The sequence below is a fragment of the Amblyomma mixtum genome, chromosome 4, assembly GCF_055824585.1.
Source record: "Amblyomma mixtum isolate Tamu chromosome 4, ASM5582458v1, whole genome shotgun sequence".
NCBI classification, from domain to species: Eukaryota; Metazoa; Arthropoda; class Arachnida; order Ixodida; family Ixodidae; genus Amblyomma; species Amblyomma mixtum.
The window spans coordinates 38573262-38594993 of NC_143015.1; the positions used below are offsets into that span (position 1 = coordinate 38573262).

The following is a 21732-nucleotide window of genomic DNA, read 5'->3' on the forward strand; positions in this document are numbered from 1 at the left end:
TTCTCTTTTACTATTTGTTGGCAGTGAAAATTGATGGCAGTCGTATCGATTGTCACTGCTGCCTTGAACTTCTGCACTTCGAACATGTGTTTCTATTAATTCGAAAACATTTCTAGGCTATGTCAGCAGGGTCGTGCCACCAAACGTGTCCGCAAAACGTGTCTGCAGCAGTTGTGATGTTCTCAGATGAGGTAGCATCACACAAGGGGTTGTCATCTGTACAAGACGGCGTGAGATGATGTGCAAACAAAAAGTTGTGTATAAAATGATTAGGCAATTAATTATAATTAATAATTAGTCAAAATGTCGAAATAAAATGTCGAAATAGCGCGGACTGCAAGCAACAATAGAGAATTCTACAGTATGAGCAAAAAAAAAGTTCGAAGTGAATTGAAAGGTGTTAGCTGAATGAAATCCAAACTAATCGATTAAAAATACTTCGTTGATTTGGAGTAATTTATTAATTAGAAGCAAAAGCAATTGAGGGTTCAATGGTCTGGAAGTGTATATATTAAGTGGACGGAAAAGCAATTAAGGCTTCGAATCTGAACAACGAAATGGGTAATAATCGTTGACCAATAAGGTTAACAATCGATAATTCATTCGAAGCAATAGCTATGGATCTTTCAATGGTTTCGATGGGTATATAGTAAGTGTACGGAGAAGGAATTAAGGCGTCGAATTTGAGGCGTCAATGCTTTCGCACTCTCCCAATGCGGGTCGCCGCAGTGATCTCTAATTTTGAGTCATCAGTATTAAAAGCAGCATAGGTGTCACTATTTTTCTTGCAGGGCAAACAATTCTTGTAGTACGTCTTATGCGGCGTTTGCTTATTATGTAAATGTGTCAGTGTGAGGTCACATACTGGTGGGAGATTATACAAAACGGCCTTGTCTCGATGCAGTGTTAAGTAGAGCATCTAGTATAGCTAACTCTTCGCATTGATCTTCAAAGCGCAGTACTAATTACGTGATAGAGTTTGGTTTCTTTTTGAATAGCCTATTGGATGGTCACTTGGTGACAAGGGGATGACAGAGATATTTCGGAGGAGGACGGACATTTAGAGCATATGCGCATGAAAATGCGATTATGCAGGGTTCATTAGGCTGGGCTCATTAGCTTCAACGTAAAGGATGGTTACCGGGGATGTTCTGTGTGCTGCAGATGATTGACGGAGACTAAGATTATGAACTGAGTCTAATCGTGTCGTGTCATTTTCGTGCCGAACCATATACCACGCACCCGTAGTCTAGCTTAGAGCGTAACAGAGAGCGATAGATTTGCAAAAGGGAAGCTCTATCGGACTTCCCATTTTCATGAAAGTACCTTTAGAATATTAAGAGCTTGTGAAGCTTTCTTTTTAAGGTTGTTCATGTGTGCCAGAAATGCTTCTTCTCTAAAGTGACGCCTAAAAATTTTTTGCTTGTTTAACTGGTAGTGCGGTTTGGTTAAGGTATAGATTAAGATTGACTTGTAGGCCCCGTCTAAATGAGAACAGAACAGCTACTGTTTTTTGAGGGTAAAACTTAAATCCATTTCTGTCCGCCCAAGCAGCCAGTTTATTTAGCGTCATCTGCATCAGTCTCTCACAGGTAGGTATGCTGAAGAAAATGCACATCATTTGCATGCAGGTCATCTACATAACCTGAATATATTCTGGTGGAGGTGCGGGGTACGCTTCCAGACCCGCGTAGGCTACCGACCAATACGGATCTCACCCCAGTTCACCAGCGCCGCGGCCGCCGCCTCCGTGGAGCGTCCCCTGAATTTGGACTCCTTCCGGCTGCAACCAGGGCGACGCAACCCCGGCCTTCGGAGGCACCAGCTGCCATGGCAACTGAGACCACGCTCCCGGCGCACATCCTCTGTCAGCAGCCACGAACACCCCCGTCGTTTCATGGCGACGTGTTCGAGGACGCCGAGGATTGGCTCGAGATCTTCGAACGGGTTGCCCGTAACAGCTGCTGGAGTGACAACCGTAAGCTCCACAATGTCTATTTTGCACTTGAAGAGTCGGCTCGGACATGGTTCGAAAACCATGAAGCTTCGTTTACGTCCTGGGAAGCTTTCTGCCGCAATCTTAAAGCCACTTTTCCGAATGCAGACCGTCGAGAGCGAGCAGAAGCTGCGTTACACTCGCGCAACCAGCGACACAACGAGAGTGTACGCATGTACTGCGAGGACATGACTCGCCTTTTTAAGCGCGCGGATCCCAACATGACAGAAGACAAGAAGCTTCGCCACCTCATGCTGGGTGTCAAGCAAGAGCTCTTCGCAGGACTCGTGCGCAGCCCACCAAGCACTGTGGCAGAGTTCCTCACCGAGGCGGCAACTATGGAGAAGACGCTGGAACAGCGAGCCCGCCTGTACAATCGCGACGTCAACACCTTCGGGCCTGATCCCATCTCCATGCCTCCCAGAATCGACGCGGCCTTTCTACGCGAGCTGGTCCGATCTGTCGTCAGAGAGGAACTGCAGGCCTTCCGTACGCCGTCCGAGACGCCATCTTTCACGCCACTGAGCGAAGTCATCCGGGACGAGGTGCGCCTGGCAGCACAACAGCACCAGATTTCCGAGGTTCCTCGCCAGCCTGATGCAAGGCCCACGTATGCGTCCGTCCTGCGCCAGGCCCCTGGGTACGACGTCACTGCCGCGACTCCAGCAGTGCTCTCGTCGAGCTCCCCTCGTGGTGACGCTCCGCCAGCCTATCAGCGACCGCGAAAGAGTGAAGTGTGGCGTGCCCCGGATCGTCGGCCCCTCTGCTATCACTGTGGCGAGGCGGGTCACCTCTACAGGGCGTGCCCATACCGCCGCGTGGGCCTGCGTGGTTTCGCGCCGGACGATCCGTGCCCTCAGAACGGGGAACGACCGCAGGAGATACCATTCCATCTGTCGTCGCGCCAGAACCACATCACGTCAGGCCACCAGGAGGCTCGATCACCGTCGCCGAGACGCTACCGTTCTCCAAGCCCCCGTCAAGCCGCAGGCTACTCCGGACGCCGTTCTCCCAGTCCACGCCGGGAAAACTGATTCCAGCGGCCTCTGGAGGCAAGGCCGCTGATGCCGGGACTTGTGAAGATCCTCCTGCGCCACTACCACGCGACGATGTTTCTCTGGGAGCGAGTAGCGACAGCATCCGACGCGCTACCTCCGATTTGTGCGTCAAAATTGACGGAATCGACGTGACCGCTTTGCTGGATACTGGTGCCGACTATTCTGTCATGTGCCTGGCCCTTGCCTTACAACTGAAGAAAGTATTGACGGGGTGGTCGGGGCCTAGCATTCGCACTGCTGGGGGTCACCTGATTATACCCCCCGGCAGGTGCACAGCTCGTCTCGATATCCGTGGTTTTGTGTACGTCGGCGAATTTGTAGTCCTCCGTGAGTGTTAGAGGGACTTGATCCTCGGTCTCGACTTTCTCCACACGAACGGTGCTGTCATTGACCTGCACGAAGCACGGGTCACGTTCTCGACTAAACGGGCCGTGGCGCGCACTGACACAGACGACTCACGCTTCACTGCTCTGCGACTTGTTGACGACGACGTAATGGTGCCACCCCGGTCCAGTGTGCTAGTTCTCGTAAGGAACGATTTATTCCACGACTACGAAGGTGTCGCTGATAGCCACGTACCCCTGCTGCTCGAGAAGGGAGTAGCCGTCGCTCGCGGGCTCGTCCAACTACAAGACGGTTGTGCTAGTGTGCTCCTTACAAATTTTGCCAACGAGTTGCAGCAACTCGCCAAGGGCACGGCTGTCGCCTTCCTGCATGACTTCGCCGTGGTGCCTCAAGTGTGCGCCCTAGAGACAAGCCCTCAAGACCAGGCTCCACCATGTCCTGTCCTTCCGTCCGTCAGAGTCAATCCGGATTTGGCGCCTGAGCAGAAGGCTCTCCTCTCGGCGCTTATAACCGACTTCGCGGATTGTTTTGCCACAAGCTCCAGGGTCGGTCGTGCGCCTGTCGCAAAGCATCGCATCATCACCGACGAGACTACACCACCCGTATGCCAGCGCCCATACCGCGTTTCTTCGACGGAACGCGAAGCCATTAAAAGGCAAGTGGACGAAATGCTCGCCGACGATGTCATTCAACCGTCGACAAGTCCATGGGCATCACCGGTGGTCCTCGTGAAAAAAGAAAGACAACACCTTGAGATTTTGTGTTGATTACCGCAAACTGAAGAACGTGACCAAAAAGGACGTTTACCCGCTCCCCAGGATTGATGATGCACTCGACAGACTACGTGATGCCAGGTTCTTTTCCTCTTTAGATCTCAAAAGCGGCTGCTGGCAGATAGAGGTGGACGAGCGAGACCGCGAGAAAACTGCTTTTGTGACGCCTGATGGTCTATACGAGTTTAAGGTGCTCCCGTTTGGACTGTGCTCAGCGCCGGCAACTTTCCAGCGCATGATGGACACTGTCTTATTTGGGCTCAAGTGGCAGACGTGCCTCGTATACCTGGACGATGTCGTCATTTTCTCGCCCACCTTCGAGCAACACTTGAAGCGGCTGTGCACAGTGCTCCGGGCGCTCCAATGTGCGCAACTTACGATCAAGCCTGAGAAATGCTATTTCGGTTTTGAGGAGCTTCGTTTCCTCGGCCATGTTGTCAGCGCGCGCGGTGTTCTCCCAGATCCCGACAAGACCGCTGCTGTCTCCAGTTTCCCGCGTCCCACTGACAAAAAGACTCTTCGACGTTTTTTGGGACTGTGCTCTTACTATCGACGATTCGTCCAAGATTTTTCCAAAATAGCTGAACCCTTAACAGCGCTGACCAGAGACGACACACCCTTCTTGTGGGGAAGCGACCAAGAGGATGCTTTCGTGGAGCTCCGACAACGCCTGCAACGTCCACCGATACTCGCCCATTTCGATGACGCCGCAGCAACCGACATACACACTGATGCTAGCAACGTAGGCCTTGGGGCGGTCCTGGTACAGTGGCAGGATGGCGCCGAACGAGTCATCGCTTACGCAAGCCGTACACTTTCGCGCTTGGAATGCAACTATTCAACGACTGAGAAAGAATGTCTTGCGGTAGTCTGGGCCATCAGTAAGTTCCGCCCATACCTTTACGGAAGACCCTTTCGCGTTGTCAGCGATCACCACTCGTTATGCTGGCTGGCCAGCCTAAAAGATCCATCTGGGCGGTTGGCGAGGTGGAGCCTCCGTTTGCAGGAGTACGACGTAGCGGTCGTGTACAAGTCGGGGCGGAAGCACCAAGATGCGGATTGTTTATCACGCGCGCCAGTGGACCTGGCTTCCCCGGAAATCACTGAAGACTTCTCTTTCCTTGGTGCTGTTAGCGCAACCGATATGGCGCAGCTTCAAAGGGAGGACCCAGAGTTAGCGCCGCTCATCGCGTACCTGGAAGGCTGCGATGGTCCCCGCGTTCCTCGTGTTTTTCTTCGTGGGCTCAAATCTTTCACTCTGCAGAACGGCGTCCTCTACAAGCGCAACTTTGAGAGCAACACCTCAACATTTCTGCTCGTAGTCCCGTCCCAGTTGCGACCTGATATCTTGAGCGCTTGCCACGACGAACCATCTGCCGGCCACCTGGGGGTCAGTCGTACCTTAGCGAGGATTCGGCAGAGGTACTACTGGCCCAGATTACTTCCATCATTGCGGACATACGTCAAAACCTGTCGCGACTGCCAGCGCCGTAAGTCTCCTCCCTTAAAACCCGCAGGATTTCTTCATCCCATAGCGCCTCCGAAGACGCCTTTCCAACAAGTGGGAATGGACCTACTCGGCCCTTTCCCGAAGTCATCCACTGGAAAACGTTGGATTGCTGTCGCGACGGATTATTTGACGCGGTACGCTGAGACAACGGCGCTTGCAAACGGAACTGCTGTCGAAGTAGCTACGTTTTTTGTACACAACATCGTGCTGCGTCATGGGGCTCCGGCGGTTATCATTACTGACCGTGGAGCTGCTTTCACGGCCCGCTTAACTCAGGCAGTCCTAGATCTGACCCACACCAGCCATAGGCGTACAACAGCGTACCACCCACAGACACACAGGTTTGGTGGAGCGCCTTAACAGAACCCTGGCCGACATGCTCTCCATGTATGTGGATGTGGAGCATAAAACGTGGGACCAAATTCTCCCATACGTAACGTTCGCTTACAATACGGCCCTGCAGGAGACAACGCGGCTCACGCCCTTCCAGCTTGTCTTCGGTCGTCCAGTTGTTACTTCTTTGGATGCCATGTTGCCCGTCGACCCTCAGTGTGACCTAGAGCCAGATCTTGACGTCGCCACTTTCGTTCAGCGGGCTGAAGAAGCACGTCAACTGGCCAGGCAGCGAATACACCGTTAACAGCACGTCGACGCTGACCGCTACAATCTCGGACGGCGATTTGTTACGTACGAACCAGGCGACCATGTGTGGGTTTGGACACCAGTTCGTCGCCGTGGGTTGTCCGAAAAATTACTGCGCCGATACTTCGGACCTTACCGAGTTCTTCGCCGCATTAGCGACGTGACGTACGAAGTTTCACCGACAACCCCAGGCCGCCCATCGCGCAGACCACCGCATCCGGATGTTGTGCACGTCGTTCGTATGAAGCCGTACTACGACCGTCCTGCTGATTGTACTTTGAGTGCCACCGGTTCTGTGTCGTGATAGCTGTGTTTAACTTTCCGTGTCCAACCCATTTTCCCCTCTATGAAAGCGGCCCGCATCGAGGCGATGCTGCAGAGGATGGAGCAATGATACAGCTTAGAAGTGGACGAAGAAGTAGTGCTCCGCCATCTGGCTTGTGACGAGGAAGAAGTGTTTCGCCTGCTTGCTGGTGACCGCTCGGCAGACTGGAACAGTTGTTGTGTATCTAACGGTGTGCCGTGTAATATTACGTCACGAATATTACACGGCACAATATTAAGGACTTCGGGATTACTTTACCTAAGGAATTCATTTTCACTATGAAGAGTGTGGTGCTTAGAATGCTCCTCTGAGGCACGCCTTTCTCTTCAATGAAATTCATGGCGAGAGCTGCTCCTAGGTCGACTCGGAATGGGCGGTTAGTCAGGAAGTTGTTTAAGCAGTCAGCATCCTGCCGCGAACACCTAGGTGTGCTAGGTCACGCAGGATACCGAACTTCTACGTGGTATTACAGGCCTTATCCGGGTCGAAAACGATCTCGATACAGTGCTGCTTAGGGTTGAACGCCTCCCGGATGGTGTTTTGAAAGGCGGACAAGGAGATCAGTGGTTGAACATGCTTTTCCAAATCCGCATTGACGCAGGTCCAAGGCTCGCCGGGATTCGAGTATGAAAGTCAGTGTAATGTTGACAACATTCTCGAATGATTTTACTATACGGCTAGTGAGGGCTATCGGTATGTTACTGTAAGAAATGTTCGTGGTTTTCAGGGTTTGAGAAAAGGTACTGCAATTTCTTTTTACATTTCCCAGGTATTCTCCTAGTAACCCATATTTTATTGAAGAATTTCAACAGTGACTCTACGGTAGTTTGAGATAGATGGGCAAGCAAAGCATAATGCACATTGTCTGGGCCTGGTGCTGTCTTGTTGACGGAGGGTAACACAGGATTGAATTTGTGCATTGTGATAGGTTGGTTGTGGTCCTCATTGATAAACTAAATGGAAGTTTATGTTTTTATGCTATTCCTTTGTGCTTCTGGAATGTTTTCGTTTAGATGATGAGACTTTATTAAAATGCCCGTCCAATAGAATGGCCCGCGCTTCTAATGATGTTTATGTATCGGGTGTCGTCAACAGCGGAAAGGTGAAAGAAGTATAGTCACCAGTGAATTTACGAAACTTTTCCCACACTTTCTTTCAAGGCATATATTGAACCGTTTATTTAGGACACATTTACTGAAGGAGGTTTTCTCTGCATTTCTTCGTATTTACCTTGCTCTAGTCTTATCCTACTTAAAGACAAGCAAGTTCTCTGCAGTGGGTACCAACGGATACTGCCCCAGGCTTTGTGTTGCTGTTTTTTTTTTGCCAATTGCATTCTTGTGTCCACCATACTTTGTTTCTTCTGTGCGACTTCTTTTGTATATGGAATAGCTAGTACTGCGGCCGATATTACGTATGCAGTAAACCATTCAATAAATTCGTCTGTTCCGTGCCGCGCTCTGCAGAAAATTTCTTTTAGTACCATTTGTCGTATAAAGTGACCAGTCGGCGCGGTGGATTTTCGAGCGCCATGGTCTTGTGAGGATGACAGGAGTACAGGATGAGAGCCTGATGAGAGAAGGTAAGTGATCGCTTCCCAGGGGGTCATTTAAAACATCTCATTTAAGATTGTTGAAAGCAGACGGTGATGTGAAAGCTAGGTCGAGAAAGCTCCTTTCTCCCGAGCTTGGGCAAAAATATGTTCTTTTCCGTATGTAAAAGACATAGATTATTTTTAAGGCTAAAATCTTCAGTTATTTGGCACCTAGATTCACAACGTTCGCATCCCCCAAAAAGAGAAGTCAGCGATAAAATCACCAGCTACTAGATATGGCTTTGGCAGTTCATCGATTAGGTCTTCTGGACCTTCGACTGTTAATGCGAGATGTGGAGGAATGTATACAGTACACATTGTTATTGTTTTGTAGCTGACGATGGTGACCGCAACCGGCTCAAATTTTGTTCCATGTTCGGTTTCTTGAGCAGGCACGCCGCTTTGAATCACAATTGCGACGTCGCCTGACAGTCTATTTGCATACTCGTGCTCATGTCGGTAGCTTTGTTTCGAAAGCAACACTGCGCCCACCGTTCCGCCTCTTCAGCGTGGCTGCACTTTCGCCGTGGCGGCGACTCCACGAATGACCTTGAGCCGTCACCTAGCAAGCGCAGCAGCTGCCGCCACCGCGCTTCGCCAGATGGCGCCGCTGGCGCCGGCGCTAGGTTCGCCTGGCGCTCGCTTCGCCAGCCTAACCACGCCTAACCGCAAGCGAATCCTAAGCGTAGCTAGGCCGCCATTGCTTTCGTAACACAACCAGGTTTAACCAGTGCTAAGACACTGCCATTTTTTTATGTTGTCTTAGGATATTTGCATATTGTGGAAAAAGGTTGGTTTCCTGAGGGCATAAAGCCAGAGGCAACATTAACCATAGATTTTGTATTCACTGTAAATCCTCAGTAGTCCTCTACAGTTACACTGAACCACAAAGGTCATTATTGTATGCTTTTCGGTTAAAATAGACAGGATTTACTTCCTTTCTGGGCCCGTTATCAGGGCACTGTCTCTTTTTGCTCAAGACAGCTGTTCTGCAGCTGTAAAGCAGGTGGACTGGGTGCTACATCTATCATTTCACCAGAGGTGCTGGAGGACCACGAAGAAGCCGTCGGTGTCTGATTTTCAGGCCTCCCTCAGCGGGGGGAAGTCCTGCGGGGTGCATACCCTAGGACCGGCGCTCCTTGGTTTGGAGATGGCAGAGCAGCCTTCGCTGTCCCTGAATGGGCCGTAAATGGCCTTGCCATAGGCTCGGTGAAAGTAGCCTGGGCAGGTGCCGCAATGCTGTGCTGTGCACCGCCCCTGCGCATCATATCAACAAAGTTCGTATTTGCGGAAAAGTTAAGGTGTTCTTTGCGTCGTAGAGTCGTCGCGCTTCCATAAAAGTGATATTTTATTGTGTCTTCATCGTTATAATCTTTTTCTCGTTCTTAAATGAGGCACACGTCTTTGAATACTCGGGGTGATCAGCTTGGAAGTTTGGGCGGCGTAGTGCTGCTGCTTGACAGTTTTCAGAAGCATGTTGTTTTGAGGCGAATTTCGCGCAAGTTTCGCGACCACGGTAACTTTGCGACCCACGACCGTACCTTTGGCATTTGAAATTTCTTCGCGCATTTGAAATGTAATGTCGGACGTTTATCTTCAGATGGATTCTGAGAGTGCGCTCGAGTTCGAATTCAGGACTAGATGTTTTGTAGGTGTTCTTCCTTATTTTCATGCGATGCACTTTTTTGACATTCTGGTCTTTGAGACAATCAATCATCTCTTATTTAGTCAGGTGGATGAAATCTGTTTCAGGTATTATGCCGCGACTAACACTGAGATGTCCCCAATGACAATACTTTGAAAAGTTTCGAGTATTGGGCTATATGTCTTTGAGCTATAGTCACAGGTCACCACTGGAATTTTTTCCATGGTTTGTAGCCTCCACCAAAGACATCGATTAGACATTTGCAGACCAGGAAAGAGGGCATAGTTCTCGCTGTGTTTTCTTCTACCTGACTTTGTACTACTTATTTTGATGAAGTCAGTTGTCTCGTTCTGTTTTTTTTTTTTTTGCGTCGTACTTTTTTTAAAGATGTCGATTACCTCGTTCCACGCTCTTCTGTGAGGGCGATCATTTTGTGGAAAAGGGGAGGCATAAAATATACGTAATGTTCGGCCGCGGTGGCAACCACCCACTAAGGAGGAGCCCAACCAGGGTACGGAATGGGAACTTGCAAGCGAGTCCTACCCACGCCAGCCGTATACTCAAATATCTCCATATATGGCGCAGCTAAGGGTAGTTCGCCACACAAGGTTAGCCCTCGCCGCGATGAAAAAAGGAGAAATCAAGAAGTGAGTAGGAGACAGGAAAGTTGCGAGATAGACAATAGTAAAGTGAAAGATGGAGAGGAGAACAGGAAAAGGCGACTGCCAATTTCTCCCGATCGGGTCAGGCCGGAGGTGCCGTCTACAGCAAGCTGGGGCCAAATTGGTGTGTTGCCTCCGCCGAGGGTCCTTAAAGGTCCAAACGCTCGGCATCGGCTCAACCACCAGGATCCCCTTTTCCCCAGACACGGCGATGCCATGCACGGCTTAGCGCGGATGCTCGGGTCCGTGGTGACGCATCGCTCACCATCATCCCCCTGCAGGGATGTCCCTGCGGATGCTCAGGAACACGTGGTGTCGCCACTAACCAACGTCTGCAAAACAACGAGGCACTAACCAACAGAATCTGCAAAGCTGTTTCGTATGGTACGTAAAGGCCAAAAACCAAAGGTTGCGAAGAAGAATAGTCAACAGAAAACGTGGCAAACTCACGGTGATAAAAATATAAAAAAAAACGATTGTAACAGCTAAAAACGATAAAAGACAAACAGGTGAAAGGCCATCAAGCAACACGGCAAAAAGCTAAGAGGTACAATGAAATCAAAGGCCAAGTGTAATGCCGTGAATAACTGATGAAAGACATTAAAAGTGAAGAAAATAAGGCACATTATAAACTGTATTAAAAAGAATGTAAACTAAAAACACATAATAAAAGCTAGGTTGCATGACTAAAATCCGGAATTGCATGGCAGATAGGCAAGTTCTTTTTCTAATTATAAAAAAACCTGAAGCTCTGCTTATGCCCTGGTCCTTCAATGCTAATATCTTGGCTGCCTGAATGATTTTACTAGGCCGCATCTTTCTGGTCTTCGCTGCTATAGTCAAACCGACTTATAACAATATTCAAGTGCGATGGAAATACCACTGTTATAACCGATAATTGTTACAACCGGGTTGTGCCGAAAAAGACAAAAAAATGATAAACTTTAGAGCATTTATTGACAGGAAAGGCCCGGAGGGGTTTGATTGTTCTAATGTCTGTAAAAGCTCATTAATTTCAACTTCAGACGACCGGAAAAGTTTTCACATTATCAAATGATCCTGAAAAACTAACAAAGAATTCAGAGGAGACCCTTAAGCTACACCTTAAGGGTATGAAGCAGTAGCGTTATTGGATTAATGCCCAAATATGGAGAACTGGCCATTCTCTGAACCTGATGCTGCTGATGCTGCGTACTCACGGCTAAACGTGGGTGCTTGGGTTAATGGTGTCAGCCTGATGATGATGGTAATTTTAATGGCGCAAAGGCATCTGGGGCCAAGCAGCGCAAAACACAAGGTAAAAGGTCGACAGAGGTTAATGGAATGTGCTGCGTTTGAAGATTTTTAAATAGCATTGAAAGAGCGGTATTATATAGGGCCTAGACATTTGATTTGCGGTGTATTATGTGATTAGAAAAGATTACTAAAAGGCTCCGCGTATCGTCTTTAAAAGGGGAAGATGCCTGTAACATAACTCGTTACCTAAGCAAGGACTGCAAGGCTACTTACATCCCAGATTAAGAGATAGATCGGAGGATAGGAAAAGGCGACTGCCGATAAGACGTTTAGCATGCCCATTGAATGGAACCTTTTTTGTTGCTTGAAGTGGATTTTCTGTAGAAAAGAACTTTATTAAGCTAGTGTTCGTCCACACCAGAGGCGATTTCTGTTCAGGATACGAGACGAAGCATACGAGCGACGAGGCTGTTTAGTCAACATTGACGAACTTTCTTGGGTGGTTCTATTTAGCACAGTGAAGTCTTGGATACACGCAGCATAAAAACCGGAAGTAGAAGGCAGCCGTAGCCATATCGCACTTGGTAGAGTACAGTACATGGGGATGTCATGGGTTCGAGTCCCGCCAGCACCCCGTTACTGCCTTTTCTTCTTCTTTATATGCAGTTACTCTCCAACGACAACAAAGAGAACACTACAGCCTTCCCATTTGTCAACACGACATACAGAATGATTCCCATTATGCCTTCTTTTGGTTTTAATGGTTTTGTTTATGGGTTTGGTTTATGGGGTTTAACGTCCCAAAGCGACTAAGGCTATGAGAGACGCCGTAGTGGAGGGCTCCGGGAATTTCGACCACATGGGGTTCTTTAACTCTTTTGGTTTTAATTCCTTACTCGCGGCGAAGAGTTCACATTTGAAGAAAGCCATCAGTCTTTTGGTTTTAATGACTGATGGCTGTCTTCAAATGTGAACTCTTCGCCGAAAGTAAGGAAACAACGGGGCCTGCTGCTCAGGCGCATAGAAAAGCCCTTACGACACCTCAGGCCCAAAATGCCTACGAATATTCAGACAATGGTTTCCTTTTCCTTTCACGGATTCAGAACTTAAGGACTGCCGTAAGTGTTTCGCTGCAGTGCGAACAAACAAACCCACTGCCTGGCTATTTTTGGCAAGCACGAGACCTTTTGTGCAGTGATACTTGAATCTTTCCCTACAGTTTACCTAATTCACCAACTTACCTTGTGAGAAGGTGTAGTGAGTTGTTGTAAGAGGTCACTTTCGAGAAAGGCACTAAAAGCTTCAAAATTTAATAATTTTATTCATCGTGATTCTTCAAAAGTGATGCGCTGCGGAAGAATTGATGTACGTTCGCAAAACGGCAGTGCAGGCTACACAAAACTGAATGCAGGAACTGATACATTGGTAAGGTTGGCCGCACGAGCTCCGATCCTTGAACCGGGGGGAAGGCGCCGTGTACCGGAAACAACGAGAGCGTATGTAACGAACGTCACAAGGGCGATGATGATTGCAGAGACCACTGCGTAGGCTGCCGGGGACAAGCCGAAGATGGTTCGCCTGCGTGCGGCCCCATCGGAGAATCCAGAGTCAAAGTTTGCACCGATACCTGCATAAAGACCGAGTGAAGCTTTTCAGTATTGCACCTCAGTGGGGTGCCTGCTATTTTTAGGCAAATTTTTCAATTTCAGTTTATTTTCCCATGTACACATGGTGAGGGCCGAGGGAAAAAAGCCAGAAATTGTGGCTTGACGTGCCCCTCGGCCCCCACATTGCAGGGAAGCAGGTAACATATAAATGTTTTACACAAGTAGCATCTCAAAATGCAAACAATAGTTATCAAAAATGGTTTTGCGTATTATTAGAAAAATGACAAGGAAAGAAGTGTACAACAAAAATGGTAACAAAAAAAAGGGAACAGAAAAATACACGTCATCGAACAACAGGAATTCGGTTACTCAAATCAGGTCAACACTATACGGAAACGAAAGAGATAAAGAAGCAGTGAAGGGATAAGAAGCAATGAATCTATAAAGTGGCACATACATCGTGTATAACTTGGCGGCATGCACGTGAAAGATCAACTTGTGCAGTTTGAAACTTATTTAAAAGACAGGGCAACGTGTTTGCTAGACTTTGTGTACCATATACTGTGCGGCAGGTTGGAATATGCCACAGTTCGCTGTGTCTGCTAGGATAAACTTGTACATTTAGTGAAAGGTGTGCCGTGTCACGCAAGTAATTCATATTTTGTTTTATGTCCTCCTTGTATCTTTCAGCTAGCCTAACATTATACATTTCAGATACTTTTATGGCATTGAACTGGTGGAATAAATCGCATGTGTTTATATGAGAACCGACATTAAGTACTGCACGCAGAGCCGTCTTCTGTAAAATATAAATCTTATTTTTATTGGTACCTGTAGTTGTTCCCCAAACTAAGTGCGCATATTTCACTTGGGACATAAAGAGCGAATTATATAGGAGAAGTTTAACTTTGCATGGAAGTAAGTGACGTCCGGTTAATGATACCTGTGACACGAGAAAGCTTACTGATGACAGCGTTAACATGATTGTCCCAGCTTAGCTCGCTGTTGAAATGAACCCCTAATATCTTAATATTATCTACAACCTCTATCGTTTCCAAACATAGCTTAAGATCGCATGGTAGAATAACGTTTTTATTTTTTGGTTTGAACATAATTGCCTTAGATTTAGTTGCATTAATTTTCAACCGATTATTAAGGGACCATTGATGGAGTGTACTTAGTGTCCTATTGGCCTCGTTTATCACATCTTCACATGCGCTTGATGAGAAAAACAGTGAGACGTCATCTGCATACATAACCCACTTCACTTGCAGGCATTGGTTAACGATATCATTGATATACAAGTTAAAAAGAAGCGGTCCAAGAATACTTCTTTGAGGTACGCCAGCAAGTACTTTTTTTACTGAGGATCGACAGCTATTAATATCAACAAACTGAAAGCGATGCGCAAGATACGACGTAAGAAGCGTGTGAACACGACCCCTGAAACCGTAGTCGAACAGTTTTGTCAAAAGTATATTGTGACTGATGTAGTCGAAAGCCTGCGAAAAATCTATAAAAACGTCAAGGACAAGTTTCTGATCCTCGAAACACTGTAAGAGGTACTCTTTTTGGCTTAGTAATGCTGTCTCGGTAGATTTATGTTTGATGAAACCAAACTGCGAATCTGTTATTATTTGGTGTTTGTCACAAAAGCCTGATATTCGCGTGTGGATAATTTTTTCCCGTCCCTTAAAAAAGATTGGCAGCACGGAAACTGGCCTATAATTTGAAACGCAAAGCTTATCACCTTCCTTATACACAGCTGTCACCTTAGCAATTTGCATGCGCTGTGGGAACACTCCGTATTCCAAACTTGAATTAAATATATGTGCTAAAATTCGTGCTAGAATATCTAACACATGCTTCACAGGCCGTATCTGCAAATCATCCGCATCGTGGCATCTGCTGTTCTTCATGTTCATGAATGCAGTGAATACTTCGGAAGATGTAGTTGGAGATAGATACATAGGATCGCTACTTTGACTTATGCGGGCATCATATGGCATATTTGACGAACTTTGGTGTTCTCAGGTGACGAAATATTGATTAAACGCCTCTGCTAGCTCCTGCCCATTTACACTTTGTCCTTGAATAAGTACTTCTTGAGGAGAGCTAGTCTGGGGTGTGCGTAAAACAACGTTGTTAATCTGGTTCCATAACTTTCGAGAATCACCATGGCATGATTCGAATTTGCCGTAGTAATACGAATCCCTAGCACGCCTTAACTTTTTGTTTAGCTTATTTCTGAGGACTTTGTATCTTGCTAATAGTTCGGGGTCGCGTGTATTAATGAAGTCTTGGTACATATGTGTAATCACCTGAAATACTATACCTATAATTTCCCCACCGCTGTGACTGAGTGGTTACGGCGCTAGGCTGCTGACTCGAAAGACGCGGGCTCGATCCCTGCTGCGGAGGCCGAATTTCGATGAAGGCAATATTCCAGAGACCCGTTCCAGAGACACGTTAAAGAACCCCAGGTGGTCCAAATTTCCGGTGCCCTTCACTACGGCGTCCCTCATAGCCTGAGTTGCTTTGGGTCGTTAAACCTAAATAAACCAAACCAAACTATACCTATAATTGAAATAGTAAACAACAGCGGTATCTCACCGGTATTCATCTATGGGACATTAACGTTGAGGCTAATGAAAAGGGTTCAGCTTAAGTTAAGGACGACGCAGCTAGCTATGGAAAGAAAAATGATAGGTGTAACTTTAAGAGACCGGAAGTGGGCAAAGTGGGTGAGGGAAGAAAAGCGGGTTAATGACATCCTAGTTGAAATCACGAGGAAGAAATGGGCTTGGTGAGGGCATGTAATGCGAAGACAATACAACCACTGGTTGTTAAGTGCAACAGAGTGGATTCCAACAGAAGGCAAGTGTAGCAAGGGGCGGCAGAAATTCAGAAGTTTGAGAAGTTTGTGGTGATACGGTGGCCGCAGCTGGGAAAGGACAGGGTTAATTGGGGAGACAAGAAAGAGGCCTTTGCCCTGCAGTGGGAGCAGTCAGGCTGGTGATGATGATTAAATATTCCACTCCACGATATTGAATTAGCATCAAGGTTTAATTTCACGGTTCGAAGCGTGAATAGAGACAAAGTGAACATCGGAATTTGTGTAACTGGTAGCGATTTGCGCAAGAGTAATATCGCTGTGTGCTAATTGTGGGCTTTTAAAAAGAATTGTGATGATTAACTTCACTCATCTGTTGCACAAACATGCGGAGAGTTACGATGAGAAATACAGGTAAAAGGAAGTATTGACACTGTCAGCAGATTCAGCAGGAGACGGATATCACCGTGGTCGCCACCGCACAAATGATTTTAGAAAGTGCTAAGCCTCTTTATCCCGCCAATATTGCATATACGAGCAAGCATTATGCTTTGCTATATGAAGGGAGAAATACGAAGGGTGTCCAATGGAACTCAAACGCTCTAGTATTGGAATCGCAGTATACAAAAAATCATAGCAGCCACGCCTGGTAAGGTAGAAATTTCAATTAGAAAACCTAGAAGAAACTTAGACACTGAAGAGCTCTCGGCGTCGAGAATCACTTAGGTACTCCACTGTAGGAATCTCTGCTGCGCCGTCTCTAATGTTGAAGCGCACATCTCGATTTGATCCTGGTAAAAGCTAACAGTAAATAGTTGTGATTTCGCTCTGCTGCATGCAATGCACGTAAGAATTGCGCCGGGTGCTAAATTTCAAGAGCCGTCGTAACTATAGAAAATAGTGAAAGCGGATTCCATGCTCACAGCACAATTTAGCCGAATGGTCTCTTCTGTAGTAACCATAGTGCAACAAACGCTTTTCGAATGATGCAAGGGTGAACTTCAATTGTACGACTGGTGACAACAGCACCGAAATAAATGATTTCGTATACCTCCTGCAAGGGAGCGCTGTGGCTGCAAGGTGACAATTCTATGATTTATTGATGTGGGCGCCACCGGTACGCTCCTTGTTTTAGTATTCACAAACAATAATATCCTCTGATAGGAAATCGAGGCGATCCTGCACTGCACTACTGCTGTCCGCCTATCCTGTGTAAACTAACGCAGTCTCGGAGAGACGCACGCTACTCTGAAAACGCATTGACACTCTCATGTGCTTACATGGTGTGATTGTATTTACTCGGAATCATACCACGGTCGGCTAAGGAGTAAATGTACGCACGAGGTCCCTTGCATGCAGAACACAGTGACAGCTTCAGTCCAAAAGACAGAGCAGCAACAATTAATTTGAACTCACTGTTGGAGAGCTCTAATTAGCTGAGGGTATAAGCGAGTGCAAGCATTAATGAAAAAAAAATACCCTGATGCATATCGATGTTAAATCGGTCGATTTTGCGCACGTGTTCCGTTGTGTTTTCTGGTCTTTTCTTTTGTACATAACGGAGACTGCATTGGTATTGTTCTCACATTTTTCATAGTCTACCAGAACAGTAAAATCAATGGTCTCTAGGTTAAGAAATGTGCAGAGTTTTATGATTTACGGGGTTTAAGGTCCCAAAGCAACTTAGGCTATGAGAGACGCCGTAGTGAAGGGCGCCGGAAATTTCGACCACCTGGGGTTCATTAACGTCCACTGACATCGCACAACACACAGGCCTCTAGAATTTCGCCTTCATCGCAACTTGACGGCCGCGGTCGGGATCGAACCCGCGTTTTGGGATCAGCAGCCGAGCGCCATTACCACTGAGCCACCGCGGCGGCTTCAACTGCCTCACTCTTGGACAGGAAGCCAACAGTGTCTGAAACCAAGGAGCTTAGGAGATGTCTTTTTTTATTTGTAGTTTTTATCAGCGGGAGAATAATAAAAGCAGAAGAAAAAACAATCACATGCCGCCGTTGGAATCGGAACCTACAACCTCCGAAGTTCACGGCAGGTGCTCTATGAACTGAGCTTCGGCGATAGCTGTCCAATCTTCTGCTTTCGGGCGTATTTATGCGCAGTGTAAGCGAACCTTGAGAGGATTCACCAGCGCCACCCTCGTCCATAGCGACGAATGTAGAATACTCAATACACAAATACCCCTACACGGGTGTAAAAAGCAAGTAAACTGTCCCCTAGCGCACAACCTTTTACAAAAGGGGTATGCGATAGAGCACAGTTTACTCCGTTTTTAGTCCTTTCTGTTTAGATTGTACGTCCTGTATTACCGCGAGTGCCACGTAGGTGGTGGTGAATAACTTTTTTAATACTCAAAGAGAATCGGAGGGGGGGGGGGGGGGGGGGGAGGGGGTCAGAAGACCCCGCTACATGGTCGGTATTCTTAGTCCGGGACACCGCATGACGAGGATCCGTCTCGCGCCCGATTTACTAGAGCTCTTTGGGACTCCAGTGTGGAGCAGTTGAGGAGGGCAGTCTCGCATGGCTCTTGGGTGGGGGGTGGGGGCGGAAGGTGAGGATTCCAAGTACATGCCCTCACCATGTGAAAGATAGCGCAGATCTCTCCACAGTGCGGGCAGCGCCAATCTATGTTCGAAACAAAGTGTTTATGGATGGCAGGACAGACCAGAGTTCCTGTCTGCAGGAGTTCGCTCCTCCGCCTTACTCAGCCCCTTCGCAGGTGCCGGGCAGGGGCGGTAGCTTTCGCAGTAATGAATTAAGATTTCGCGGAACCGCGGACGCAGTTTATGAGCTTTTGAGCCAGGAGAGCTAGGATGAGGAGCCCGGTGTGTGAGCGCTCTGGCGGCCGCATTGATTCTTGATTATCATTGTCTCGTAGACCCTGGTGGCCAGGATCCCAGATTACATTTGTGCGAGTTGGATCGACAGGAGCCCCTCTTAGAATTTTGCTGGCAAGCGGTGATATTTCCCCTGCAAGATAGGGTTCACATGTTCGGCGAAGTCTGTGATAACCGTTCTCAATTATGGATCGGCGGCAGCGAGAGTTATTACATCTTCCTCCGCTCGCGTTGAATTGGGGGCCCGAAAAGATAGCCCATCGACATTCATTCCCTGATGGACTACAGCAGCCGTGTAGAACCCCGCGTGCGACGGCCCTGTGATGTCCACGTTGTAGACGCCCTGTTTAGATCCATATTCCCTTTCAAGCGTGCGAGCTCGCGCGTGTCGTCTGCATTCATGTGAAGTAGTGTCCATGTTACGCGGGAGCGGAGCGACCCAGAGCATGTGGCGCCACAGGACCGGGATGTTTTCCGTCTCTTATGGTATGCATGTGTGTTGGATGTGTAAGCGGTTTAGCAAGCGGCGCCCAGGAGCCGTCTGCGAGAGCCGCGTATATTGGTTCACGAGGTGGGCCTCCCGCAACTCCTGATAGGAGTTTAACACCGCCTTCAGCTTGGCGTAGGAGGTAGCCACCGTCCGCTTTGGGATAACTGCGGCTCGATCGAAACTGTGGAGCACATCCGGCTCGAGTGTCCTGCGTATGCTGACGAGCGTGCGCACAATGGACATTGCATGGGGAAGCTCGCTCCAGTGCCTCCAACAATTAACAGCGTTTTAGGTTCCTTAGCCTGCCTCACGCAATAAACGCATGCCCTGAACTTTTTGCTCACATAACTAAATGAAATTGGACACCGTGAAAAGCTGTAAATTCACCATGCATATTATCCTCACTCATTGACCATGCCGTAAACTTAGCCCATTTTTCGGACTATGCACTTCATCCTTTCATACGAGGCATCATTACTCGCCGATGCACCATAACACGCATTCAATGGCTGCATTTCATCCTTTCTTTTTATATTTATTTTATTTTACTATTTCTGCACCGCTCTCCTGTCGTCTTTGTCTCCCAAACTCCCTTGCCCATGCAGAGTAGCATGCCAGTGTTTTTTAAACGCCGGCTGAATTCTGTGTTCTTCATTAAACGGTTTTGAATCTTACCTTTGGCCCGTTGTAACTGCGCATTCATTGGCACACCTGTAACCGCAGCCGGTCCAGGAACGCGGCGGGTGGCGCCGGCAGCTGCAGAGCTGAGGAAGCTGCTTACTCCGGGTGTTTTCCCGAGTGGAGCAGACCGCGGCGCCGTCGTCTTGCCGAGGTGTTCTGGTGGGCCAGTTAGGCCTGCATTCTCGTCCGTCGCCCCTGAGCACCCTTTCCACGTTGCTCTCGACTCGCTTCTGAGTGCTGCATCGTCTACGCTTCCGGTGTCACCCTTGGTTTCGCTCGTGGGCCCGCTGGTATCCGTAGTTTCTGATGCTTCAGCCCGGCGTTCGCTTGCGGCCTCCATTCTTCTTCTTCTTCTTCACCATACAAAAATGGCACATACCCACGCGGGGGGATTGGCCAAGGTACGGTGGTGAATGCCAAGGGAAAAAAAAAATAAAAGCGGGAAAAAAGCGAAGTAAAATAGTGAATGTTCGAAATTAGAAAATATGTATGAATTGTTAAAATTTAATTAATAAACAAATTAGATATTCCAGGAATCAATTAAAATACGCTTTTTGGACATTCGGTGGAATTTTATATGGATTTAGCAGGGTAAACGACCAGTTGCAATGATGTAATCATGAAGGTAGCCGCAAATAGAGCTTAACGAGAAACCCGTGGCGCTCGCACCAAACGAGAGCAGAACGGGTAGAGACAAAGGGAGACCTAACCTCGAAAGAGGGATTTCCAAATACTGTTTTCTCTGAAATGCGAACCGCCGGCAAGAGAGGAGATAATGGTCAATTGTTTCAACTTCTCTGCATGTGTTACAAAGGTTTGTCGTAGCGAACCCGCATCTGCACAAGTACAAGTTGAGGTCGGGGATTCTGCATCGCAAAAGCATCATGGACACTTCACACCGCCTTGTCTTACATGAACGGACATTCCATGGGAACTTTAAATGTTGAAAGTCCGCGGTATTCAGCAACGGATCACCCAAGCTGGCTGATATATGTTGGAATCGCTGGAAACGGGAGGTCTCCAACATAATAAGGTGGGGTACGGGATATATTACAGGGGCAGTGAGAGCTGACCTTGCCAATAAATCAGCCACGCAGTGTGTTTTCTTCGTCCTCATCGTCTATGGTCCACGCTTCTTGGTGCACTCTGAGAGGCACTACATACTACGAGCCTAAGTGCCGTTTTGGAGTCGATGGCGATCCAAAGGTGAGCTATCGGCGTAGATACGTAAAGACACTGCATACAGCGATACGCGGCAGAGCAGGATTGCCCTGGACAAAGATAGCTAACTGCCAAATCATAAAGAGAAAATTCCTCGCTTCGATGCTGCCCGCACGGGAGAGTGTAACGAAAAGTTTGGCAGATTAGCTGAATTTGGATAAAACACGTGCAACAAGCTTCGCAAAAACAAGAGTAAGTTATTGTGGGCATCGTCGTCAGCATCATAGAAATAAAACGCAAGCGCGAAATGTATTCTACC

General features: G+C 47.8%; 1 protein-coding gene across 1 annotated transcript; it reads right to left on the reverse strand.

The window, feature by feature from the left end:
• Positions 1-13121: 13121 nt before the first annotated feature.
• LOC149346270 (uncharacterized) lies at positions 13122-20592 on the reverse strand. The gene is made up of 2 exons (XM_089585369.1): positions 20247-20592; positions 13122-13413 (listed from the first exon to the last, which is right to left on the reverse strand). The coding sequence occupies exons 1-2, from the start codon at positions 20590-20592 to the stop codon at positions 13178-13180; spliced, it is 582 nt and encodes a 193-aa protein (XP_089441495.1). The 3' UTR covers positions 13122-13177.
• Positions 20593-21732: the final 1140 nt, after the last annotated feature.

What these genes read in the sequence shown, in the direction of transcription:
- LOC149346270 (XM_089585369.1), bottom strand. Translation starts at nt 20,592, where the DNA reads ATGGAGGCCGCAAGCGAACGCCGGGCTGAAGCATCAGAAACTACGGAT. An exon ending in GCAGTTACAACGGGCCAAAG is followed by an intron (nt 13,414 to 20,246) that starts GTAAGATTCAAA and finishes GTCTTTATGCAG; the next exon opens with GTATCGGTGCAAACTTTGAC.